The 27526-nt window shown below is 39.2% G+C and overlaps 2 protein-coding genes across 6 annotated transcripts in view; both read right to left on the bottom strand.

Moving 5' to 3' along the window:
* prc1b (protein regulator of cytokinesis 1b) overlaps window positions 1–20177 on the bottom strand; it is a 40255-nt gene extending 20078 nt beyond the window's left edge. For all 3 annotated transcript variants that reach the window (XM_061886947.1, XM_061886948.1, XM_061886949.1), the window contains exons 1-5: window positions 20019–20177; window positions 19746–19878; window positions 9157–9279; window positions 4700–4933; window positions 2052–2222 (exon numbers count right to left, since the gene is read on the bottom strand). In XM_061886947.1, coding sequence (XP_061742931.1) covers window positions 2052–2222; window positions 4700–4933; window positions 9157–9279; window positions 19746–19878; window positions 20019–20029 — 672 coding nt within the window. In that variant the 5' untranslated portion in view covers window positions 20030–20177. The remainder of the gene's footprint in view (window positions 1–2051; window positions 2223–4699; window positions 4934–9156; window positions 9280–19745; window positions 19879–20018) is intronic.
* Window positions 20178–22621: 2444 nt separating this feature from the next.
* The window catches only part of vps33b (VPS33B late endosome and lysosome associated), a 47342-nt gene continuing 42437 nt past the window's right edge, over window positions 22622–27526 (bottom strand). For 2 of the 3 annotated variants that reach the window (XM_061886951.1, XM_061886950.1), the window contains exons 20-23: window positions 26116–26217; window positions 25966–26041; window positions 25777–25884; window positions 22622–23378 (exon numbers count right to left, since the gene is read on the bottom strand). In XM_061886951.1, the coding sequence (XP_061742935.1) occupies window positions 23299–23378; window positions 25777–25884; window positions 25966–26041; window positions 26116–26217 (366 nt within the window). In that variant the 3' untranslated portion in view covers window positions 22622–23298. Of the gene's footprint in view, window positions 23379–25776; window positions 25885–25965; window positions 26042–26115; window positions 26218–26540; window positions 26623–27526 lie in introns of those variants that run through there. The other variant, XR_009804210.1, reaches the window with a different exon arrangement.

Genomic DNA, 27526 nt, shown 5'->3' with positions numbered 1-27526 from the left:
AGACTTTGATCACCTAAAGAGCACTGCCAAAACAGGATGTTGTGATGTTGTCACAAGACACACGCGATTGTCTGGAGCAGATAATAATGCGGACAGCATTACAAAAAATGTGACAATTTTAAGAGGACATTGAATTAATTTATTTTATCTGTCAAACTAAACCATCAAATTCAGTGGGAGTGGCTAACAGAAATCAAGTCCAATGATTGCTTTGGTCTGAAGCCTGAAAGTCTTTCAAAACATGGCAACTATATAGGATATATGCTTACTTATTTAAGTGTTGGTGGTACATAGTTTAGACCAGGGGTGAGCATTACGTTGATCGCGAGCTACCGGTCGATCGCGGAGGGTGTGTCAGTCGATCACAAGCCAGGCAATAAAAAAATAGACATAAAAATGAGCAATCATCAAACTTCACTTTCGTCAGTTGTTTGACATTCTCGGCACCCGAGGATCTTGTGAGATGACGCTGGCTGCTGCAAGCTCATTATTAAGAAAAAACTCACTGACAGGACGGACGGAGAGAAACACTTTTTATTTCAACAAACTCTTGGGCCGTACCTGCTGTCAAAACTCTAAAGACCGACTGCACAGTTCCTGTCTTCACCATAAAAGACCTGCTTCATCCTGCCTGTGCTAACAAAATAAGAGTGTCAGAAGGCTAGAGTGCACAAGCTATGGAGTTTGATGCCAATGTATTTCTCCCCCTCCCTCAGCGACCGCTCCCTCTCCTCTCTCGCCCACTGACGTCACTCACCTGCTGTCAACACATTAAAGGGCCACACGCACATATGCTATTCTCATAACAAACTGTTTGAAAACGATTATGCAAGTTGGACAAATGAGATGCCAAATCCAACCACTTTCATGTGGTATTGGACAAAAAGGAGGACTTTTTTTCTCCTCCATTTGAAAATGCGGACGTTGTCAGCACTACTGTCTGATTCCAATCAATGCAAGTCATCAGAATCAAATACACCAACTTATATACTTGTCTTTATGAAACAAAGGAATCTATATGTGTTAAACATGCTTGTATTATCATTAAACACTATTAACTTGTTAACAAAAATGTCTCTTTCATAAATAAATAAATATAAATAAAAAAATATGAATGAGGTAGATCGCCGCGACTTGGTCACTTGAAAAGTAGCTCGCCTGCCGAAAAAGTGTGAGCATCCCTGGTTTAGACCGACGGGAGCACGTGGAAGCAGGACCTACTGACTCAGGACATGTAGCAGTTGAAATAAAGGGATTTATTGAGGTTGTCAAAACGATTTCTGCACTTTCAGACCAAGAGATCTACTATGACTCCTTTGCTTCTCTGGCAGTTAGGTTTCAGAAAAGCACAAGTGCCGAGTAACCAACCAAGTTTCAGGATCCATCAAATGACTTTAACGACTGAGTTTGACAGATAAAATATTTCATTCATGAAATGCTGCCACAGAGGTTCATGAAATGATTAAATAAATATTTACGTTTTGAAATTATAAACTCATGAAATAATTCATAAAATAATTAAATACCTAATTCATTACACATTAAAATAATTTAGAATGTAAAATAACTAAACCGTAAAATATAAATTCTTTCACATTAATTAAGGACAAATTCTACACATTTAATTCCAATTTACTGCTAAAAGTAATAGTTATTGTCTGGGCCTTTTATACATAAAATGTGCTTCAGGGATACAGTACATCATATTTTCCTGAGGGAACTCTCCTGAAGGAATCAATAAAGTACTATCCATCTATATCGCACAGCACTACACTGACTACTCTAAAACCACAGTATAGCCAATGTTTATTTATATAGTATTGTCTCTTAGGAAGATTAAATGCAAGGAGTATACTCACCATATATAATCTCTCATGGTATCGCAACATAACATGAGTATTTTTAATTCAATGTGTTGTGGTATAAACTGGCTTCAAGATCATCTGTATGATCCGTTTGCAAATGTTCATACACTGATTGCAGATTTTACTTCGCCTCCTTTTTTTGTATTTGCTCACACATTGATAAGTGACATGAAAAAAAGATCTCACCTGACAAAGAAGCAGCTTGAGTGCATTAATGTTGTGCGTCGAAAGGCAGAAAGAGTCTTCATTTTCACAGACAACATCCTTCTCGAAACTGGTCTCTGGGACGTGGTCCAGGTCACTCATGTACAAGATGATCTGCTTTTTAAGGTCCATGAACTCAGCATACCGTTTTGCCTAATCACGGACATAACCATAAATACAAGAATATATATTTTGTTCTGTGAATTAATGAGTTACTGACATTCTGGTGGATTTAAACAGATATTATACAAGTCAACTACTGTGCCACACAGTAGAACCGCATAAATCAGTCAATCCTGCTTATTTTGACAGCTCGTTAATGTTGACCATTTTCATCTAATCCTGATTCACCATGTTTATCTTCAGAGACGTGGAAAAAATTGAAAATATATGTTATTTTTCTAAAAACCTAATGAGCAACACAGTCAGTCAGTGCAAGCCTGAAACTATCTCAACCTGAATTAAAAAGCTGACTGCTAAACTAGAGTCGCTGAATAGTGGTACACTTAATAATCCAATTCGTCGACGAATCGTTTGAATAGTTGATGACTAGTTGACTATAAAAATAGTCATTTATTGCAGCCCTCGTCGACATACATGTGCAATTACTTGACAAAATTTGAGTGTCAAATGAGTCATTTTATTAAAAAAATGGGTTTGTTTATGGTAACACTTATTGTGGTATCATTCACTTCATCATCAAGAACACATAATTACTGTCTTTCTATTTATTTATCTTTAGATCTAAAAAAAAAAAAAAAGTGCGCGAATACAAAAACTGTCATTTTTGTCAAAACATACAATGAGTGTTCCTTCCATAATCGCAAGAGTTACTTTCCTTATGTTGAGTTTAACATTTCTGTTGTACATGCTTCACCGAATATTTTTTAAGGCGACACATTATGCAAAACCAATGTGTCTTACCTATTGGTACCTGTTTTTTTGTATTTAGGATCCCCAAAAGTCACAAAAATTTGAAATTAAACCATAGAGACATGGCAGAGATATTTATAAAATAATCTTGCTTTTTTCCAAACTTGCTTTAAACGAGCCATTTGGAATTTGAGACTTAAGTGACGTATTTTCTTTACTTACCAGTACTTCAGCATTTATACAGTATCCATATATGGTAGAGGTTTACTCGAACAGCTTTGCGTGAGTTCGCTATTTTATTCCATAGTGGAAGTTACTTAAGTTCCTTGTTTTTCTCTTTCCTTAAACAAAGTAAGGCGCATCTTGGCGTCTCTCTTTCACGCACCTCAGCTGTACGTTGTTTCTGATTGGTTTAAATTGCGTGTTTTCTTCCGTAGTTGGTTAAATGTAGGCACACCTCAGATACGCACTGTAAAATTGTACTACAAGCACGCACTCCTGAATGCGCACGCACAGGTTGTATTACACACTCACAAATCTGGATGCGCTCGCTCAAATTGTACACGGCAGAAGTGTCGCATAAGTCACGTGCAAAAAAAAAAAAAAAAAAAAGACAGCAAATAGAGGGTTCCTGCTTCTCTCAGATCATTGATACACGCACGCACTTCTGAATGCGTACGCACACGTTCTAATACACGCTCACGAATCTGGATGTGCTCGCTCAAACGTACATAAAAAAATAGTGTTGCAAAAGTCACATGTCGAAAGCCTATCGAGGTTTTTTTCTGATTAGGGACAGATGGACAACTTACAGTAACACACATACGCGGATCTGATGGCCCACACTTGGATTGATATACAGACACACATTTGTACACACGCCTGAAATTGGATTACACGCTCACAGATTGAGATAAACGTTTGCAAATAATTTTGCTTCAATAATACTTCCATAAAAATATTTGTGACAGTAAATCTTTGCATATTGTTCTAATGTGTGGCACCATGACACAATAATGTTGATTTAGCAGTCGAACAGTAACCCATCTTCCTTCACTCGTTATTTTCACAGTTTTATGCATTTATATGTACAAAATGGAAAAATAGCAAATTTTGAAGGGAAAATTGCAATTAGGTTATCTCTCAAAATCATGCAACCCTATTTCTTGTTACTTCAATGTAAAAAAAAAATATTGATTTTTTAACTGTCGACTTTTTGTAATGCCTAATCACTCTTAACCCCACAAAGCGTGGTAGAAGTAAAGCGACATTTTGCAGAGCGGCGGTGCGGAAGTAGTCCTGGAGTTACAATCGTCCCAGAACATGATTTAAAACAAAATAAATAAACAAATAAAATGTTTTAAATAGATACTAAGACATTAAAGATATATTATTATTATAACAGACAAAATATCGCAATATTGCCATAGCAATATTTGTGCCCACTCCTACAAGTTACAGCATTTTTCAAGAACTCCTGACCTCTAAAACACAGCTGTTGTTGCTCAAGAAGTCTTTAGTCATCATCTTCTGTGTGAATGTGTGTTAGTGCTTTACTAAGACAACAGTCAAGTGTGGAGAAAAATAACTCTACTTATATATTTTTCCTGAAGGAACTCTCCTGAAGGAATCAATAAAGTACTATCTATCTATCTATAATGAAAACAAACACAGAGTGACTGAAAAGGTTGTGTTTCTTTACGTTCAGTAAATGTCTTTTTGCGTTTGAACAAGGCCAGCAAGAATAGAGCTCCTACCTTCTCTGCACTCTGGCTGACAATATGCTGGCTTAATTTCTCCAGTTGTTCCAGTGAGGGGACAGAATCTGGGGTGATGCTATAAGGAATGGAGCACAGGATGTCACACAGGTACTGGTCTTGCACCAGCAGAGCCTTCAGCTGCTGCATCCGCCTGTTCTTCTCCTTTGTCAGGGCCTCCACCTGTGTGCGAAGGTTCTTTTCCTGTTGGAGCATGCTGATCCCAGCCTCTTCCTGAATCAACACAGACCATTACAACAGTAACTCTCTGCACAAAATCCAGGAGACAATACAGTACGAGCGCCTACATCCTGCTTGTGACAAAAAACGCCATGAAAGACAAAACAAAGTTAATTTGTGTTTCTAAACAGATGTGTTATGTTTTTAAATTATGAATGTTTTTGCTAACTTTTTGTCTGTCACAACAACCTTAAGAATTACATGCACATTCATCATGGCCAATCATGCAGATTAGAGGATGACGCCACCAAAATTATCTCCTGTAGCCTACTGCCACGAATAGATTGCAGTCGTTTGAGAAACACTGCACACTCTTTGGAGAATTAAATGGGGCGTCACTGACTGTCAGGCGAACACTGACAAAAACGCATACACTCCTACAAACGACTGCATTGCAATTGCTCCTCTACAGTAACACTTGATAAGCACAACCTTTCAATAAGCGTGTCAATCGTATTACTGTACTGGTTTTGTTTTAGTATACAATAATAAAAATACAAACAATTTTTTGAAAAATCAATCCTAAAAATAATAAAAACATTAAAATAAACAATAAATAAATACAAATAAATAAATACATAAACATCTTATTGACTTTTTTTATAATAAGATAATCAACAATTAAAATCAATATTGGTCATTTAAATTAATGCAATTGCTCATTCGTGTGAAATATACAGAGCACAGAAAAAATGTAAAACATACAACAAGGTAGTAGGGATGTAACAGTTATCGGCATAACGACAAAACGACAGTTAGTATTATTGTTTAAAATTTTAACTATCGAAAATTGTGATTACCTTCACTAAAAACTTTGTGATTCTGCTAATTTCTTAGAGAAGTAGCTTGCACGGTAATTGCTAGCTAGCCTAAATGCTAGCATGAATAACAAAACATGATTAAAAGATTTCAGTGTGTACAAGTACTTTTTGAGCACATTCAACAATATTGTGATAATGAGAACCGCGACAATTTTGGTCAAGATAACCGTGATATGAAATGTTCATACAGTTACTTTTGTTTTTTTACTGTGCCTATTCTTCACAATCCTTGTGGAAGACAATAACACATATGTGTTTATGATGTAATGCATTTCAACTAGTAAATAAATGCATTTAAAAGTATGCTTACAATGAAGCCTATGGGAGTCACTCTATTCCGCCTATTAGTGCTCTAAAACAGTGGTCCCCAACCTTTTTGTAGCTGCGGACCGGTCAACGCTTGATAATTTGTCCCGCGGCCTGGCGGGGGGGTGGGGATTTTTTATTTATTTTTTGGTCATGAAAAAGGGAGGTTTTTTGGGTTGGTGCACTAATTGTAAGTGTATCTTGTGTTTTTTTATGTTGATTTATCTACTTCAGGGGTCACCAACGCGGTGCCCGTAAGGACCAGATGAGTCGCCCGCTGGCCTGTTCGACAAATAGCTCAAATAGCAGCACTTACCAGTGAGCTGCCTCTATTTTTTTTAAATTTGATTTATTTACTAGCAAGCTTGTCTCGCTTTGCTCAACAGTTTTAATTCTAAGAGAGACAAAACTCAAATAGAATTTGAAAATCCAAGAAAATATTTTAAAGACTTGGTCTTCACTTGTTTAAATTAATTCATTTATAACTTTCAGAAAGACAATTTTAAAGGAAAAAATACAACCTTAAAAATTACTTTAGGTTTTTTAAACACATATACCTTTTTACCTTTTAAATTCCTTCCTCTTCTTTCCTGACAATTTAAATCAATGTCAAAGTAAATTAATTGTTTTTATTGTAAAGAATAATAAACACATTTTAATTTAATTCTTCATTTTAGCTTGTGTTTTTTCGACAAAGAATATTTGTGAACTCTTTCTTCAAACGTATTATGACTAAAATTCCCCAAAATTCTTCCGGCAAATCTAGAAAATCTTTAGAATCAAATTTACGGCGTGGTGCAGTGGTCGAGTGGCCGTGCGCAACCCGAGGGTCCCTGGTTCAATCCCCATCTAGTACCAACCTCGTCACGTCCGTTGTGTCCTGAGCAAGACACTTCACCCTTGGTCCTGATGGGTGCTGGTTAGCGCCTTGCATGGCAGCTCCCTCCATCAGTGTGTGAATGGGTAAATGTGGAAGTAGTGTCAAAGCGCTTTGAGTACCTTGAAGGTAGAAAAGCGCTATACAAGTACAACCCATTTATCATTTATTTAATAAAAATAAAACTTTTTTTTTTTTTTAAATAAATAAAAATTATAAAAAATTATTCTGCGGCCCGGTACCAATCGCGGTGGTTGGGGACCACTGCTCTAAAACACACCCAAACTCTTCCATCAGTGTTTTGTATACGCTTTCATCAGTTCATATGTAATGTAGTAACGGGCACATTTATAACATGTAATATTTGGTATTTTGCTCATTTGAAGCATACACGGCACATTAATATGAAAAACGCACCACAATGTTGGCCTTTTCCTTCAACAACATCGATAATTACTACTGACTGCAGACTTTATGAGACAACAAACATAGCAAAACATCATTTACTATACAATAGGGCTGCGAATCTTTGGATGTCCCACGATTCGATTCAATATCGATTCTTGGGGCCGCGATTCGATAATATATCGATTTTTTTGATTCAAAAACGATATTTTTCCGATTCAAAACGATTCTGCTTTCATAGGATTTCAGCAGGATCTACCCCAGTCTGCTGACATGCTAGCAGAGTAGTATATTTTTTTTAAAAAGCTTTTATAATTATAAAGGACAATGTTTTATCAACTGATTGCAATAATGTAAATTTGTTTTAACTATTAAACGAACCAAAAATATGACTTATTTTATCTATGTGAAAACATTGGACAGTGTGTTGTCAAGCTTATGAGATGCGATGCAAGTGTGAGCCACTGTGACACTATTGTTCTTTTTTTTTTATTTTATAAATGTCTAATGAAAATGTAAATGAGGGATTTTTAATTACTGCTATGCTGAAATTATAACTAATATTGATACTGTTGTTGATAATATTCATTTTTGTTTCACTACTTTTGGTTTGTTCTGTGTCGTGTTTGTGTCTCCTCTCAATTGCTCTGTTTATTGCAGTTCTGAGTGTTGCTGGGTCAGGTTTGGTTTTGGAATTGGATTGCATTGTTATGGTATTGCTGTGTAGTGGTTTGTTAGATTGCTAAAAATAAATAAATAAATAATTTAAAAAATCAATTTAAAAAAAAAAAATCGATTCTGAATCGCACAACGTATTCGAATCGATTTTTTCCCACACCCCTACTATACAATGGTTGATCTAACTGGGATGGCGACTGTTCGGAAGGTTTTATATTCCCATTTAGATGAAGAATGACTGACGATCCTCACCAAAAAAGGGAGGTCGAACCAAACAACGTTTTGTGTCTAACAAATTCCTTCAAAGTTGACCAAATCGTCGAATTATGTCTCCATCCTTCTACTATAAAAGTGAGAGACATTATTTATGGCACTGGTCACCAACCACCGGGCCGTGGCGATATATATATATTTTTTTATTAAATCAACATAAAAAACACAATATACACTTACAATTAGTGCACCAACCACAAAAACCTCCCCTTTTCATGACAAAAACATCCCTTTGTCATGACAAAGAAAAACAAAAATAAAAGAAAAAAATAAATAAAAAAAATCCAATCTGCACTTCGTTATAATATATAAAAAAATCGGACCAACCTATATTTCTAACAAAGACAAATCATTATTTCTTCCAGATTTTCCAGAACAAAAATTTAAAAGAAATTCAAAAGACTTTGAAATAAGATTGAAATTTGATTCTACAGATTTTCTATATTTGCCAGAATATTTTTTTGAATTTTAATCGTGATAAGTTTGAAGAAATATTTCACAAATATTCTTCGTTGAAAAAACAGAAGCTAAAATGAAAAATAAATTAAAATGTATTTATTATTCTTTACAATAAAAAAAAAAATACTTGAACATTGATTTAAATTGTCAGGAAAGAAGAGGAAGGAATTTCAAAGGTAAAAAGGTGTGTGTTGAAAAATCGGAAACATTTTTTAAAAGTTATGTAAATAAACATTTACAAAATATTTGATGTAAACATCTCAATTCACAACGTACCAGTATATATCTGCAGCTTATGGTGCGTTACAGCCAATATATAAGAAAATATTTTTTTCTTTTGAAATATAGTGGGTGTGGCTTATATACCGGTGCGGTTTATAGACATAGTAATTAGTTACCTCAAAAGATGGAATCTGTAGTTCAAGACAAAGCTTCTCCATTTCAGTTTTGCAGTTCTGAATGTTGCTTACAAGCCTGTTTTTCAAAGACTCCTCCTCTTTGATCATCATATCGAGTAAGTTCTGGGGAACAGAAGGATCCAGACTGTTAAATCATCAAAACACACCACAGACTAATATCTATAATCCACACATCATTCAACGTAAAAAAAACAAAAAAACAACTTACCCTCGTTTAATATTAAAACCTGATATTAGTACTCTAGACCAGTGGTTCTCAACCTTTTTTCAGTGATGTACCCCCTGTGAACATTTTTTTAATTCAAGTACCCCCTAATCAGAGCAAAGCATTTTTGGTTGAAAAAAAAGAGATGAAGTAAAATACAGCACTATGTCATCAGTTTTGTGATTTATTAAATTGTAAAACACTGCAAAATATTGCTCATTTGTAGTGGTCTTACTTGAACTATTTGGAAAAAGATTATAAAAATAACTAAAAACTTGTGATTCAATTATAAATAAAGATTTCTACACATAGAAGTAATCATCAATTTAAAGTCCCCTCTTTGGGGATTGTAATAGAGATCCATCTGGATTCATGAACTTAATTCTAAACATTTTTTCACAAAAAAATAAATCTTTAACATAAATATTCATGGAACATGTCCACAAAAAATCTAGCTGTCACCACTGAATATTGCATTGTTGCATTTTTTTTCCCAGTTCATGAACTTACATTCATATTTTGTCCATGAACTTACATTCATATTTTGTCAATAAATATAATTAAAGGATTTTTGAATTGTTGCTATTTTTAGAATATTTAAAAAAATCTCACGTACCCCTTGGCATACCTTCAAGTACCCCCAGGGGTATGCGGACCCCCATTTGAGAACCACTGCTCTAGACCAGTGGTTCTTAACCTTGTTGGAGGTACCGAACCCCACATGTTTCATATGCGCATTCTTTAAACCTTTCTTTAGTGAAAAATATATATATATTTTTTCAAAATCAAGACAAATTTATGTGTTTTTTTTTTACTGGTGCACAAAGTGAACCGTGCATGAACATCAACTTGTTCAAAGAACAAAACCAACAAAGTGCATGAACTCACAACAAATTACACACTTGCAAATCAGATGGAAAATTAGAGGGAACATTGTCTTGTGGTATCCATAATACGCGGATAGGGAGAACTTTTTATTTACACGATGAGTCGGGTGTGTCTTGACCTCTGCGGTGGAGGCTCCGCCGAACCCCTGAGGTACAACCAAACCCAGGTTAAGAACCACAGCTCTAGACACAACAATTTTGTATTTTTAAAAAAATACTTAATTTCCTGAGTTTTTAAACAATAACAAAACTTACAAAATATTTTGAGACAAAAAAATAAAGATCTAACCACTGTGGTATTGACCTGATACTATAATACTTAGTATTGTTACTGTCAAATGGTGTCAAAAGTTGTATCGACCCTCAGATTGGAGTTAACATATCATCCGACGGTAAATAGTGTAGCATGTTATGCATTCTTTGTCCTCCAGTGATGATACTTCACTCGCCACAGAGACAACGATTACTGACCTAGATTTTTGCACTGAGGAGGAATATTAGCCGCTAGCGAGAATGATACACTACGTTGAGGACACGTTTGCTTGCTAGTCAGTTTCAAATCTGAGGGATACAACTAAAATGTGTCATCAACATGCATTTTATCATGATAGAACGATAGTATTAAAACTGTGTTGGCCAAATGTATATCATTCACTGTATATCGTCTATATTAAGCAACGCTATATTGTGTTATCAAGTAAATATCGAAAATTCAAAAAGTATTGCATCGACTACTGAAATGTGAAAGCCCTACTTCTAGTTATTGCTTGGATGTACATAACGTCACGTCCGGCTCATTAAATGTGCGTGGTGGTCATGCTAGTGTCTGTTCTCAATGGGTACTAGGCGCCATTTAGCCTCTCTTGAAGAAAAATGCCCAATGCTTGCATTTAATTTGGCTGTACAAACTGTTCAAATCGCGAAAAGGATAAACATTTCGTCAGAGTTCTTCAAGAGGAAATCAAGAAGGGCTGAAGAGTGCCCAATTTTATGAAAGACATGAAGTCCAAGGGAGCAGAGTAGAAGAACGTACAAGATGGCAGTGATCATTTCGTTAAAGGTTGGTGTGATATATTTTTTATATACTTTTGTTTACATAAACGTGTCCGCGCAAGACGCAAATTTAAATCATTAAAGGCCAACTTACCCATGCAAAAACAATGCATGAGTTAGAATCAATTTAATTGACTCAGCCAAACAAAAAGAAGTTGTAAGCCTCCATGTTTTTCCAAGTTTTCATATGTTTTGTCGTGAAGAATGACATCTGGAGAACAAGATAGCTCAATATTTCTAGGAACTCCCCCAATGAAAAAAACCTCAATAGCACTCCACAAATCTTTTTTTGATAAAAGTATAGGGATCTACTCCATTGCATAGTTTGCGTTTTTGCTTGTATCTGCTTTTTGCAGGAAGATCTAAACCCCTTGCGTTCTCAGAGTTGGTGCCCCATTTGCTGCACAACAGTCATTTTGGCACCAATGTTTCACTCTTCCGGGAAGAAGTCACGTGACAGAATACAAACAATAGGAGTTTAACAGTAAATGTATTTGTAGTCAGATTTATCGGTACAAAGCCTTAGGTTTCACACAGCCATCCATCCATTTCCACCTTCTTCCGCTTATCCGAGGTCGGGTCGCGGGGGTAGCAGCCTAAGCAGGGAAGCCCAGACTTCCCTCTCCCCAGCCACTTCATCCAGCTCTTTCCTGGGGATCCCGAGGCGTTCCCAGGCCAGCCGGGAGACATAGTCTTCCCAACGTGTCCTGGATCTTCCCCGTGGCCTCCTACCGGTTGGACGTGCCCTAAAAACCTCCCTAGGGAGGCGTTCGGGTGGCATCCTGACCAGATGCCCGAACCACTTCATCTGGCTCCTCTCGATGTGGAGGAGCAACAGCTTTACTTTGAGGTCCTCCCGGATGGCAGAGCTTGTCACCCTATCTCTAAGGGAGAGCCCCGCCACACGGCGGAGGAAATTAATTTCGGCCGCTTGTACACTTGATCTTATCCTTTCGGTCACGACCCAAAGCTCATGACCATAGGTGAGGATGGGAACGTAGATCGACCGGTAAATTGAGAGATTTGCCTTCCAGCTCAGCTCCTTCTTCACCACAACGTATCAGTACAACGTCCGCATTACTGAAGACGCCGCATCGATCCGCCTGTCGAGCTCACGATCCACTCTTCCCTCACTCGTGAACAAGACTCGAGGTATTTGAACTCCTCCACTTGGGGCAGGGTCTCCTCCCCAACCCGGAGATGGCATTCCACCCTTTTCCGGGGGAGAACCATGGACTCGGACTTGGAGATGCTGATTCTCATTCCGGTCGCTTCACACTCGGCTGCGAACCGATCCAGTGAGAGCTGAAGATCCCGGCCAGATGAAGCCATCAGGACCACATCATCTGCAAAAAGCAGAGATTTAATCCCGCGGCCACCAAACCGGAACCCCTCAACGCCTTGACTGCGCCTAGAAATTCTGTCCATAAAAGTTATGAACAGAATCGGTGACAAAGGACAGCCTTGGCAGAGTCCAACCCTCACTGGAAACGTGTTCGACTTACTGCCGGCAATGCGGACCAAGCTCTGGCACTGATCGCACAGGGAGCGGACCGCCACAATAAGACAGTCCGATACCCCATACTCTCTGAGCACTCCCCACAGGACACGGTCGAATGCCTTCTCCAAGTCCACAAAGCACATGTAGACTGGTTGGGCAAACTCCCATGCACCTTCAAGAACCCTGCCGAGAGTATAGAGCTGGTCCACAGTTCCACGACCAGGACGAAAACCACACTGTTTCTCCTGAATCCGAGATTCGACAATCCGGCGTAGCGTCCTCTCCAGAACACCTGAATAAACTTTACTGGGAGGGCTGAGGAGTGTGATCCCAGGATAGTTGGAACACACCCTCCGGTCCCCCTTCTTAAAGAGGGGAACCACCACCCTGGTCTGCCAATCCAGAGGTACTGCCCCCGATGTCCACGCGATGCTGCAGAGTCTTGTCAACCAAGACAGCCTAACAGCATCCAGAGCCTTAAGGAACTCCAGGCGGATCTCATCCACCCCTGGGGCCTTGTCACCGAAGAGCTTATTAACTACCTCAGCGACCTCAGCCCCAGAAATAGGAGAGCCCACCACAGAATTCCCCAGGCACTGCTTCCTCATAGGATGACGTGTTGGTGGGATTGAGGAGGTCTTCGGAGTATTCCTTCCACCTATCCACAACATCCCCAGTCGAGGTCAGCAGAACACCATCCGCATCATACACGGTGTTGACAGTGTACTGCTTCCCCTTCCTGAGGCGGCGGATGGTGGTCCAGAATCACTTCGAAGCCAGATGCACACACAGATGCACATTAAAAAAATTAAGAATCAAAGAGGAGCGTTTACGATAGGGGAAGTATTTCCGCGGGAGCGGGAATCCAGACAAAATCCAGAGGGACACCTCAAAAAGCCAGGGGAGTGTGCATTACCACGAAAGGCAAGGTGTGGAGACTATGCAACATGTGCAGACCAGCCTTTGATTGTCGCAGTCATGACTACAATAATTAATAGGTAAACCAGTGTCCAGGATAAGTGGTATGTATAGGGGCCATTTTTAGACTGTGTCTCTTTCTTTGTATGACCCCCTAGCATTGTGGAAATAAAACAAAACAGCAAAACAAATACAAGCGGTGTCTTGGCAAACTGTTCTTTTTGATTGTGAGCAAAAATTTGGCTAATAAACATCCCCACCGCCAGTTGGTGTCTTGAATGTCAGTAAACCCGGCATGATCCGGTCATAACATCAGGTGTTTTACCCGCTGGCTAGCAATACATAATCTAGTTATTGCAGCCAGGTGTCCAGAAAAAAAAAAAAGAGTATGAAGGACAGTGCTGAGAAGAAATGCGGATGATGTTCACTGAATTAAAGAAAGACGCCAAATGACATGACAAAAAGTAGCCGACTTGAAGAAATGCAAGCATATCCCTGTTACAATAATCTACATCAGTGGTGTCCAAAGTGCGGTCCGATGATATTTTGCGGCCAGGAGATCATTTTTTAAATATGACGAAAAAACAAACATAAAAAGTGGAACAACAAAGCAAACAGGTGTAATGTAGTGAGAAAATGTTGGAGTATTGACACTAACACAAATTTGCAATCAAATTTACTTTAAAACTGTCATTGCTCTAAACAAGACAAACATGTATAATCTACAGAATGATCTGAAGTTGATCCAAATATTTAAGAGTTGAAAGTAAAATTAATATATAATGTATTAATATAAAAACTATTTGTAACACTTTTCTGAGTGGGGCGTTCTGGATCCCCAAGGTTATTGTTAAGTGGTCATTGTTCAGAAAATAATAATGAACCTAAAGCAATGTTATGATTTGTTCAATTACTTTAGGCTCCAATTACTTCACATCAAATATTCCATTTTTTAAAATGTTTGGGGGCAACTATTGCATATTTGATGTTTATGTCATAAAAGAAAACATGGTTTTCTTTGGAAAAACGGCATAATAAAAAAAAATGAAATGTAATGGCAACGGATTGATCTCAAAATTATCTATAGATATTAAAGTGTTGGAAGTAAATAAAAAAAATATTACATGCCTTATTTTTAACACTTTAATGACTGACGGACCCCGGGACCTTTAACATTCACCAAAATTAAGGGAAGCCCTAAGGGGTACAATATATATTGTATTGGTCTTGAAAATCTAAAATATCAAAAATGGCCACCGCCTGCTTTCATTTTTCAATGTGCTGCCCTCTCAGTAGAAAAAGTTTGGACATCCCTGGTCTATGCCATACTGAAGCAGAATGATGCCAGCCAAGGAGGTTAAAATGCTTTCCAAACAACAGACATTAATACCGTAGAAGTTACACTCTTCAAAGTAAACGCTGTACATCCATATTACATTATTGTTAGGGGTGTAACGGTACGTGCATTTGTATTAAACTGTTTTGGTACAGGGGTGTACCGAAAGAGTTTCTAAGCTAAAGTCTTAAAAAGCTGCTTTGCTTCTTCTGCCTCTGTCTCAGCACACAGCATTGTCCCACCCACACAACCATCTGATTGGTTTACATACAAAGCGATCACAGCCAATTAGTAGTGCGTATTCAGAGCGGTAACAGCCAATCAGCAGTGCGTATTCAGAGCGGTAACAGCCAATCAGCAGTGCGTATTCAGAACGCATGTTGTCAATGCTAAAGCGTTGAGCAGATAGGTGTGCGCAGTGTGGGCGGGAAGCGTTTCCACAGACGCAGAAGAAGCTTTTCCCAACAAAGTTGTAAAGCTTAGTGATATCAGATATGTCAGACGGCAGTATCAGAAAAAAGAAGTCTAGCAAAACTCCCAGCCATTATGGACAACACCTCACACTCAGTAAACTCGGACCTTGCAGGGAGAATGAGCACGTTCAGTGGAAGGCTCAGACTCCCAAAATGTAACACGCAACGACACAGGAGGTCCTTCATACCGACAGCCATCAGACTGTATAATGCTTATGTTCCTTCTTGACTGCACTTAAATGTAGAATTTGTTTTATATAGATCATATATTATATATACTATATATGATCGATATAATATCAGTGGTTCTCAAATGGGGGTACGCGTACCCCTAGGGGTACTTGAAGGTATGCCAAGGGGTACGTGAGATTTTTTTTTTAATATTCTAAAAATAGCAACAATTCAAAAATCCTTTATGAATATATTTATGGAATAATACTAAAACAAAATATGAATGTAAGTTCATAAACTGTGAAAAAAAATGCAACAATGCAATATTCAGTGTTGACAGCTAGATTTTTTTTGTGGACCCATCCATCCGTCTTCTTCCGCTTATCCGAGGTCGGGTCGCGGGGGCGGCAGCATAAGCAGGGAAGCCCAGACTTCCTTCTCCCCAGCCACTTTGTCCAGCTCTTCCCGGGGGATCCCGAGGCGTTCCCAGGCCAGCCTGGAGACATAGTCTTCCCAACGTGTCCTGGGTCTTCCCCTTGGCCTCCTACCGGTTGGACGTGCCCTAAACATCTCCCTCGGGAGGCATTCGGGTGGCATCCTGACCAGATGCCCGAACCACCTCACCTGGCTCCCCTCGATGTGGAGGAGCAGCGGCTTTACTTTGAGCTCCCCCCGGATGACAGAGCTTCTCACCCTATCTCTAAGGGAGAGCCCCGCCACACAACGAAGAAAACTAATTTCGGTCGCTTGTACCCGTGATCTTGTCCTTTCGGTCATGACCAAAAGCTCATGACCATAGGTGAGGATGGGAACGTATATCAACCGGTAAATTGAGAGCTGTGCCTTCCGGCTCAGCTCCTTCTTCACCACAACGGATCGGTACAACGTCCGCATTGCCTAAGACGCCGCACCGATCCGCCTGTCGATCTCACGATCCACTCTTCCCCCATTTGTGAACAAGACTCTTAGGTATTTGAACTCCTCCACTTGGGGCAGGGTCTCCTACCCAACCCGGAGATGGCACTCCACCCTTTTCCGGGCGAGAACCATGGACTCAGACTTAGAGGTGCTGATTCTCATTCCGGTCGCTTCACACTCGGCTGCGAACTGATCCAGTGAGAGCTGAAGATCCAGATGAAGCCATCAGGACCACATCATCCGCAAAAAGCAGAGACTTAATCCCGCAGCCACCAAACCGGAACCCCTCAACACCTTGACTGCGCCTAGAAATTATTTCCATAAAAGTTATGAATAGAATCAGTGACTAAGGGCAGCCTTGGCGGAGTCCAACCTTCACTGGAAACGGGTCCGACTTACTGCCGGCAATGCGGACCAAGCTCTGACACTGATCGCACAGGGAGCAGACCGCCACAATCAGACAGTCTGTTACCCCATACTCTCTGAGCACTCCCCACAGGACTTCCTGAGGGACACGGTCGAATGCCTTCTCCAAGTCCACAAAGCACATGTAGACTGGTTGGGCAAACTCCCATGCACCCTCAAGAACCCTGCCGAGAGTATAGAGCTGGTCCACAGTTCCACGACCAGGACAACACCACACAGTTCCTCCTGAATTTTTGTGGACATGTTCCATAAATATTGATGTTAAAGATTTCTTTTTCCGTAAAGAAATGTTTAGAATGAAGTTCATGAATCCAGATGGATCTCTATTACAATCCCCAAAGAGGGCACTTTAAGTTGATGATTACTTCTATGTGTAGAAATCTTTATTTATAATTTAATCACTTGTTTATTTTTCAACAAGTTTTTTGTTATTTTCATATCTTTTTTTCCAAATAGTTCAGGAAAGACTACTACAAATTAGCAATATTTTGCACTGTTATACAATTGAATAAATCAGAAACTGATGACATAGTGTTGTATATTACCTCTTTATCTCTTTTTTTCAAGCAAAAATGCTTTGCTCTGATTAGGGGGTACTTGAATTAAAACATTTTTTACAGGGGGTACATCACTGAAAAAAGGTTGAGAACCACTGTATTATACAAACCCCGTTCCATATGCGTTAGGATATTGTGTTAGATGTAAATATAAACGGAATACAATGATTTGAAAAACATTTTGAACACATTCAGTTGAATATGCTACAAAGACAACATATTTGATGTTCAAACTGACAAAACATTTTTAGAATTTGAAGCCAGCAACACGTGACAAAGAGGTTGGGAAAGGTGGCAATAAATACTGATAAAGTTGAGGAATGCTCATCAAACACATATATGGAATATCCCACAGGTGTGCAGGCTAATTGGGAACAGTTGGGCGCCATGATTGGGTATAAAAGTAGCTTCCATGAAATGCTCAGTAATTCACAAACAAGGATGGGGCGAGGGTCACCACTTTGTAGGCAAATTGTCGAAAAGTTTTAGAACAACATTTCTCAACAAGCTATTGTAAGGAACTTAGGGATTTTACCATCTACGGTCCATAAAATAATCAAAAAGTTCAGAGAATCTGGGGAAATCACTGCACACAAACGATGATATTACGGACTTTTGATCCCTCAGGCGGTACCGCATCAAAAACCGACATCAGTGTGTAAAGGATATCACCACATGGGCTCAGGAATACTTCATAAAACCACTGTCAGTAACTACAGTTGGTCGCTACATCTGTAAGTGCAAGTTAAACTCTACTATGCATAGCCAAACCCATTTATCAACAATATCGTGAAACGCCGCCGGCTTGGCTGGGCCCGAGCTCACCTAAGATGGACTGATGCAAAGTGGAAAGGTGTCCTGCTGTCTGACGAGTCCACATTTCAAATTATATTTGGAAACAGAGATATGGTGTCCTCCAGAACAAAGTGGAAAATAACCATTCGGATTGTTATAGGCGCAAAGTTCGAAAGCCAGCATCTGTGATGGTATAGAGGTGTATTAGTGCCCAAGGGATGGGTAACTTACACATCTGTGAAGGCACCATTAATGCTGAAAGGTCCATACAGGTTTTGGAACAACATATGTTGTCATCCAAGCAACGTTATCATGGATGCCCCTGCCTATTTCAGCAAGACACGTGTTACAACAGCTTGGCTTCGTAAAAAAAGAGCGCAGGTACTTTCCTGGCCCGCCTGCAGTCCAGACCTGTCTCCCATCGAACATGTGTGGCGCATTATGAAGCGTAAAATACGACAGCGTAGACCCCGGATTGTTGAACGACTAAAGCTCTACATAAAACAAAAATGGGAAAAATTCCACTTTCAAAGCTTCAACAATTAGTTTCCTTAGTTCCCAAACGTTTTATTGAGTATTGTTAAAAGAAAAGGTGATGTAACACAGTGGTGAACATGTCCTTTCCCAACTGCAATTGGCACGTGTTGCAGCCATGAAATTCTAAGTCAATTATTATTTGCAAAAAAAAATAATTAAGTTTATGAGTTTGAAAATCAAATATCTTGTCTTTGTAGTGCCTTCAATTGAATATGGGTTGAAAATGATCTGCAAATCATTGTATTCCGTTTATATTTACATCTAACACAATTTCCCAACTCATATGGAAACGGGGTTTGTATTATTTATTATTATTATTGTCTTTTGTGAGCGAACTGTGGTGCTGAATTTCTCCCAGGGATCAATAAAGTACTTTATATTCTATTCTAGATTGTAGGTGGGTTTATTTTGTACCCTTCGCGATCATACTTCACTGTTTGTTGCATTTTTTTTGCGTTTCACTTGATTGTCAAACATACCGATCTAAAGGTGGTGTGATGTTCATATTTTGTCAATATTGAGTGTTGTATCGTTCATAGAAAAATAAAATTCCATTATGTTTTTTAAGGCGGTCTGTCTTAACGTTTTTAGCATTCAATCAGACATTATTGTGAAGTTTTGTATTAGTGTTCCTAAAAGTAGATATACCGGCCCCTAGACAATTGTTTTTCTAAATGTGACCACCCCGAGTCAAAATAATTGCCCAGGCCTGCAGTATACAATTAAAACAGACAAAGTCAAAGTAATAAGTAGTTTCAATGGGGTTATAATTACCATAACAATACACCCACCTTAATGTGATTCTTGACAACATTCGTTCTTTGCAGTCTTTGGTCCTCAGGTATGCCGATCTCCTCCCAAATGTCCTTCAGCTGGCACAAAGCTTTATTGAGGCACGACACGGACTCTGCTGCGAGCGCCACACTGCAACACATATTTAATGGAATGAGTCAATTTAATTCAGATGCATAGTTAGCAGCATATAGCTCACACTTGGTAACGACGTGTACATGCACTAACACTAACAAACTCAAAGTCTGAGGACTTAAAACACAAAAACGTACCTTTTTCTCATTTTAAATCGAAGTTGTGGCCGCCACCAACCGATCAGAATCAATTAAAAACTAACCAAAGAGAGAAATGAAAGGTAAACTTTGGGCGCTGCCGATGTGAGCCGTTGGCCACTGTCAGTTCAAAAACCCACTAAGCAATGCGCTGCTCTCCCATTGGCTCGTTAAGAAATGGGCGTGTGTTTTTTTACCAGCATGAGCCGCCGGGACTGTTTTGCCGACTCTCTTACTAGAAGCACCACCCACCTAACTCTACCGTATTTCAAAACAAGCACATCCTCGTCATGGAAAGCGTTTGGAGTGAGCGATAGTACAAATGCTGGAGTCGGTTAGTGGTGTGCGATACCACTGATTCTCTTACCGATCAGAAACCGAGTTAAATTCAGGTTGGTATCGGCAATACAGAGCTCATATCGATACTTTGTGCAAATATACTTTTGTGTCTGCTAAAATTTAAAAGGTTCTGTATTTCGAACAATAACAGCAGACATAAAACATTTATTCTTACTATTTATTATATATTGCCTTTTCATGATCAATAGCGCTTTTTCTATTGGTATTTGTATTGCTCCAGTTGAAGTGTAAAAATGCTCATTGTCATTTCTATATTATTATTTATTTCACTAACTGCTTCTTTGCTATATATATTACGATCATATTTGTATACATCGTATGTGCTGGTGTTGTTCTATTGTTGTTGTGTTTGCTGTTGTTGTTTTTGTCCCTCTGTCTAATCCCCCTCTTATCCCCAAAATTTCCTCCTCTGTCTTCCTTTTTTTCTCTTTCCATCCCCTCCTGCTCCGGCCCGGCTGCACCAAATGATAATATAAATACATTTAATAAAGTCAAATTCAAATGATTAAGGCAACAAGAGAAGTATCCTACACTTCTCTTTTGTAAAGTAAATCTGAACAGCATCTACATCAACTATAGGATTTGCCTGAGAAGCTGGACAGGACAATATATATATATATATATATATATATATCCTTTATTATATTATTTATTATTATTACATAGTCCTTTATAATTATCATTTTGCATTTAGGGCAGCACAGTGGTAGAGGGGTTAGTGCGTCTGCCTCACAATACGAAGGTCCTGAGTAGTCCTGGGTTCAATCCCGGGCTCGGGATCTTTCTGTGTGGAGTTTGCATGTTCTGCCCGTGACTGCGTGGGTTCCCTCCGGGTACGCCGGCTTCCTCCCACTTCAAAGACATGCACCTGGGAATAGGTTGATTGGCAACACTAAATTGGCCCTAGTGTGTGAATGTTTTCTGTCTATCCGTGTTGGCCCTGCGATGGGATGGCGACTTGTCCAGGGTGTACACCGCCTTCCGCCCGATTGTAGCTGAGATAGACACCAGCGCCCCCCGCGACCCCAAAGGGAATAAGCGGTAGAAAATGGGTGGATGGATTTTGTATTTATTTATTGCGAACTCTGAAGCATATTGAGGTAGTGGCTTGAATAACAATATAGCGAAAATACAACAGAAAAAACAGACAAAATCTTACAAAGTACACGAAAATGGTGTTTCAACCCATAATAAATATAAATAAGTAACATAATAAAAACAATAAAATAAATTAATAAAAACTACTGTTAGGACAAAAGTAAGTCACAATTCAGTTACATGAACATCCAGCCATCCATTTTCTGCCGCTTGTCCCTTTTCAGGTAACGGGGGGTCGCTGGAGCTAGCTATCTCAGCTGCATTCGGGCGGAAGGCAGGGTACATCCTGGACAAGTCGCCACCTCATCGCAGGCTACATGAAGATAACGTGAAAATACTGAACATTTAAACAATAGCATTTAACATTGACACATTGCCTCATTCGCAAGTTTAGTTACTTTTTTTACACAGTGTTCCTGGTAATGATACAAATTATGTCAAATAACTAAAGTGTCAAAAGTATTGATATTTTGATATGAAAATCGATATTAAAACAGAAAAATTTTGTATCAATGGTATTGATACTTAAATAATGACTACAGCTAGCTAACTGACAATGTCACAACAAAATCTTACATTTATTCCCCTATTGCTTTTTAAAACATAAAATAGTCATAAAGAAAAATCAATATTGCAAATATATAAACGAAAGCAAATGATCAAGATCAACAACATAATTTGAAACATACACAGACAAAACGTAGGCCTGTGTAATTAAAAAAACAAAAACTTTCACAGTATCAAAAGTGTGGCTTGGCCCAGAGGCCATTTTTGGCTCATTTATTTTGATTGGCCCACAGCATATTGTAAAAATAAAATGCATTAATTAGTAGTGAAATACTGTATAAGTAATTTACACTGAATTGGTGCCTTTTGTATGACACTCAAAACACCAATATTTATGTCTGATTTTAACTCTAAATCTGATAGGACACACGTTGATCAACTCAAAATGTGTATTGGCCCATCTTAAGCAACTTTGTTTTACCTTGATCTTTGTTTTATCCCAATTTGAGTAACAGCAATGAAATTAGCAGGAGTGAGTTTTCAGCATAGGATTAGACCTCCACCAAGAAGCCAGTGACACCCTTTTCTGTCACTTGATGATGTCAAGAACAGGTTACTTTAAAAGACCAAACAACTAGTGTAACTAAACCATTTATTAACATTGCACATTATTTGCACATTTTTTTCCCATACATTCCTGCCAAGTCAATATTTTCATGCATATTGTCATAGTTTAAAACTAGGGCTGCTCAATTGGCGCAATTCCATACCACACTTGAGAAGCAGTGGTGCAGCCGTTGTACCTTAATGTTGCACGAAGCAGGCCCAAAATGTTGACACTTACCATCCCCGATCATCACCTAGTGGGAATAACTCAAAGGGTTGCAATTCATAATTAAAAAATAGGGGAAAAAGAACAATTTTAACATTATAATTGTTATTTTAAATGGGTGCGCAATGACAGCAACTGTTTTAAGACAGCAGTACACTGTCAGGAACCGAAATTACAAGCTCAAATCATAACTAAAAAAACATACTTTCCATTCCGGTGGATGGGGAAAGCTTGAAAAACAAACACACTTCTTACTTAATTCATACTCACAATTTAAAGCATGACAAAAAGTCCAGAGGCAGCTCATGCTTTAAAATAATTGTAAGTTTTGGTACTTCTAAGTTGAGGTATACCACTGAACATGTCCATAGTATACTTATTTAAGTGTACTGAAAGAAGTATTCTATTTGAGACACAGCTGGCAGCTGACGACAAGCAGCAGGAATGTTTGTGATGTCCCTCAAGATGAACTGACAGACGTCTTCATAGATGGTCGACAAGTAAGGCCTCCAACATTCTGGAACTGTTTGTAATTGCAGTCGTGACCACGATAAATCTATATCCTGTATCAAAAAAAAAAAAGAATCTGTATCAAATTATGCTTGAGTGATGCATCGGTTTTCATACGGCCCACTTTTCGTAGGATGCTAAATTATTTATTTGTCATTTACATGCATTTTACATTATTTTCTGCATGTAAAACTATAATTTTTCTATCTGCATGTAAATATATAATTTTTCTAACATAAAAAATCTTTATTTTACTATTTGGGCTGGGGTCTGGAACGGATGAATATAATTTATTAGGGGTGAGAAAAAATATAGATACGGCAATGGATCACAATGCTTTTTCTAATATCAGTTTTCAATGTCCTTGTGGGGGGAGGCGTAGTCAGCGCTACTTGCAGGAGGAAAAGTCACCGCCGCTGTTAATGGTACTGAGGACGAGCACTACGAGCAGGGGCGGGGCAAGTGCTGACAGCGAGACACAGCTGGCACGTGATTAGATTTCACAGGTGGTACGTGTTAATCTAATCATCTGTTGTCTTTAACAGTAAGCGGCCGAAAGCACAGGGGGAGGATGATTGGTGAGACTGAAAAGTCTGGAGAAAACTTTGTTGATAAAACATATGAGCATTAAAACTTTGTTAAAACCTGCAAGCTTGGATCCTGTGAAGTGTCTGTCAGTGGGACCGCTAAGAAGCGAAATCCACAGTCCTATTTTGTTATTTTATTTTTGAAATCATCCTCTGGGCCAATTGGAACTCAAAAACGATTTTTGCACCTCCGTTCTGCAAATTGCCGCTGTGCAGGGTTATTGGTGAGCAAGGCAGTACAAAAAGTTGACAGTGCAGAAGTAGAAGGCATCTTTTTGACATTTAAAAAAGGTAGATTGCACTTCTTTTAATTATTTGGCCCATCACCCAGAATCCTTATGTTGGACAAAGCACACATCTTTCCCTTTCCTGTGCTTTCTAATTAGTGTAAAACTGTAAGTACTAGGCAGCTAACTAAATGACTAGATTCATCTTTTCCGCTTATGAAGCCCTCTAAAAACATCTACCACTATATATGCAGTGACCTGCATATTAACCAACCTATGTGACATTTGTGCGGTGGCACGGGCTAGGTGGTACTTGAGTGTTCATGGTTTGAATTCATCTTCTGCCATTACTGCCGTTATGTGCTTGGGCAAGACACTTCACCCACCTTGCTTCCAGTGCCATTCACACTGGTGTATGAATGTGAGTGGAAGTGGAAGTGGATTATATTTATATAGCGCTTTTCTCTAATGACTCAAAGCGCTTTACATAGTGAAACCCAATATCTAAGTTACATTTAAACCAGTGTGGGTGGCACTGGGAGCAGGTGGGTAAAGTGTCTTGCCCGAGGACCCAACGGCAGTGACTAGGATGGCGGAAGTGGGAATCGAACCTGCAACCCCCAAGTTGCTGGCACGGCCACTCTACCAACCGAGCTATACCGTCCCACCGAGTGAATGTTTGGTGGTTGCAGAGGCTGTCGGAGCAAATTAAAAGCGCAAATGTACCTCACCACCATCACCATCGTGCTGAAGGATGCAGCTATCCCATCTGTCGTCATCCCGGTGAAAGCGGACATTGTAAGTGATCGTTTTACGTTATTGTATTTGAAACCATGAATTGATTAACGTGGACCCCGACTTAAACAAGTTGAAAAACTTATTCGGGTGTTACCATTTAGTGGTCAATTGTACGGAATATGTACTGTACTGTGCAATCTACTAATAAAAGTATCAATCAATCAATCAATCAAAACGTTTAGCAATATTGCTACATGATAATGATTCAAGACTCTATTGCTATGTGTATTGTGAAAATAATGCAGTCAGGAAATAAATAACGGTAATGCTTAAAATTAAGAAAATACTGTAAATATTCCCTGTTACAACATTTTATACATACATAGATTATGTATACAAAACATATTTAGAGGGTTTTACAGATGGATTAGATGACTCCCCATCGCCTGCATTTTACTTGTAATGTTTAAAAAACAAAAAAACTACTTAGAAAGCATAAAGTAAGGAAAGACATGTTTAATCTTGTCTCATATAAGGATTGCGGAAGATTGACAAAATTCCACCCAAAATACTTGATCCATTATCTGTACAATTGCAATACTGTACATGGAAATGGGTTATTGGAATTAAATAGTTTTTTGACCTAGGGTCATCTATTGTACATCTAAACAACTTGAATATTAGGCTGCATTTGAAATTTATTAGTAAACTATGTGAGTAATCGCAATCTATCGCATTTTATAATAAGGGGGTGTTCAAAGTGCAGCTCGGAGGCTGTTTTCAGCGTGTAGCTCAAAATGGCCCCTGCATCCCTTATTTTTCTGTTTGTGGCCTTCCGCGGAAAAAGTTTGCCTCACATGTTCAACATCACAAAGTAACAGTCTTTGGAGTGTCTTTACCTCTTTCTCTACCAAGGAACCTTAAAGCTGAAATCTCGGAGAACGTGCAACCTCCCAGGAACATGACAAGGATGACGCGTTGTGCCTCTTTTGTGGCGCCGTTGTTACCTGACGTAAGACAGAAAACGTTCAGAGCACTGCTATTCAAAAGCATTTCACATGTACGGTATGTTAGCAAAGCCAAAAGACCTGTGACTACAAACTCATTCCCATTTAGCAAGCGGACAACTTCTTCCAGCCCAGTCCAACCGTCCCGCTCTAAAACCTGGGAATAACAAAAAACAGTGACAAATCACAAAACAGCGTGTTCCTGTGGAATTCAATGAGAAGCTTATTTACCTGTTCAATGAGTTTGCAGCTGAGTGGGACATATGCACCACTAAAGATGTACGCCATGTCTCGTGGCACTCGCAGGTCATAGTCTTCATCTGACTTTGGCACCTTTACGTAAAATATGACAGCATGCTAAGTTTATGGTCTACAGCAGTGGTTCTCAAACTTGTTTCACCAAGTACCACCTCAGAAAACACTTAGCTCTCCAAGTACCACCATAATGACCAACATTAAATTACAGTATGGTCGTAAGCCTAACTACTCATTAAAAACACGGCAGAAGTAATAGTTAAAAAGTGTATTAAATCTTTTTGGCCACTGTAACATTACACACAGCCTGAACAATAACAATGTGTTTGAATATAGGAAAGTAAAACACTGTACTTTAATCAAGTGATTCTTTGGCGTACCACTAGCTGGAGCCCACGTACCACAGTTTGAGAATCATTGGTGTACAGCAGGCGTCTCAGACACGCGGCCCGCGGGCCGGAGATGTTATTTTGCGGCCCCCACCTTAATATGAAAGTTAAATGTTAGTGCGGCCCGCGAGTTTTATATGAATGGTGCTTGACAGCGTTGTTATTTGGGTCCAAAATGGCTCTTTCAACCTTCTGGGTTGCCTACCCCTGCGTTAGTGGAAAAGCGGCAAATGAGTGAAAGCGACAGAGATGTTGCCATGGAGACGAAGGTTTTCTCACGTGCCTGGCTGCAGTCACACCCCAACACCTGTCTGTCAGTAATAAAAGGCACCGATAACCTGGACCAATTCATACTGCTATTTGTTTTTTTTTATAGGGACGTCGTGGCGCAGTGGGAGAGTGGCCGTGCGCAACCCGAGGGGCCCTGGTTCAAATCCCACCTAGTACCAACTTCGTCACGTCCGTTGTGTCCTGAGCAAGACACTTCACCCTTGCTCCTGATGGGTGCTGGTTGGCGCCTTGCATGGCAGCTCCCTCCATCAGTGTGTGAATGTGTGTGTGAATGGGTAAATGTGGAAGTAGTGTCAAAGCGCTTTGAGTACCTTGAAGGTAGAAAAGCGCTATACAAGTACAACCCATTTATCATTTATTTATTTATTGTTTAATTTGCATTGCCTCACACGATGAACACTACATATATTTTGTACATGACGCCGGATAACACTCCGGAGGCTGTCACTTTTTTGTGCTCGCTACCCGCCGACCGCTGTGTTGTTCAAGGGAGGAAAAGCGTAACGAAACACATTGCGGAAATAACATTATTCTCCGTGCGTCGGCTAAATACAAATATATTCCACAACCCCAAACATTTAAAGCCTGCAGTGACGAGAAAGGTTTGTGATGAGCAAAGACGATTCCAAGAAAAGTGGGAGATGCAATATTTCTTTGTTGAGCACAGGGGCCCCCCGACGTGTCTTATTTGCACAGAGAAAGTTGCG

This window comes from Nerophis ophidion, linkage group LG25 (assembly GCF_033978795.1).
Source record: "Nerophis ophidion isolate RoL-2023_Sa linkage group LG25, RoL_Noph_v1.0, whole genome shotgun sequence".
Taxonomy (NCBI): domain Eukaryota; kingdom Metazoa; phylum Chordata; class Actinopteri; order Syngnathiformes; family Syngnathidae; genus Nerophis; species Nerophis ophidion.
Note: the sequence above shows the minus strand (reverse complement) of the source record. Positions and strands in the feature narration are given on the sequence as shown.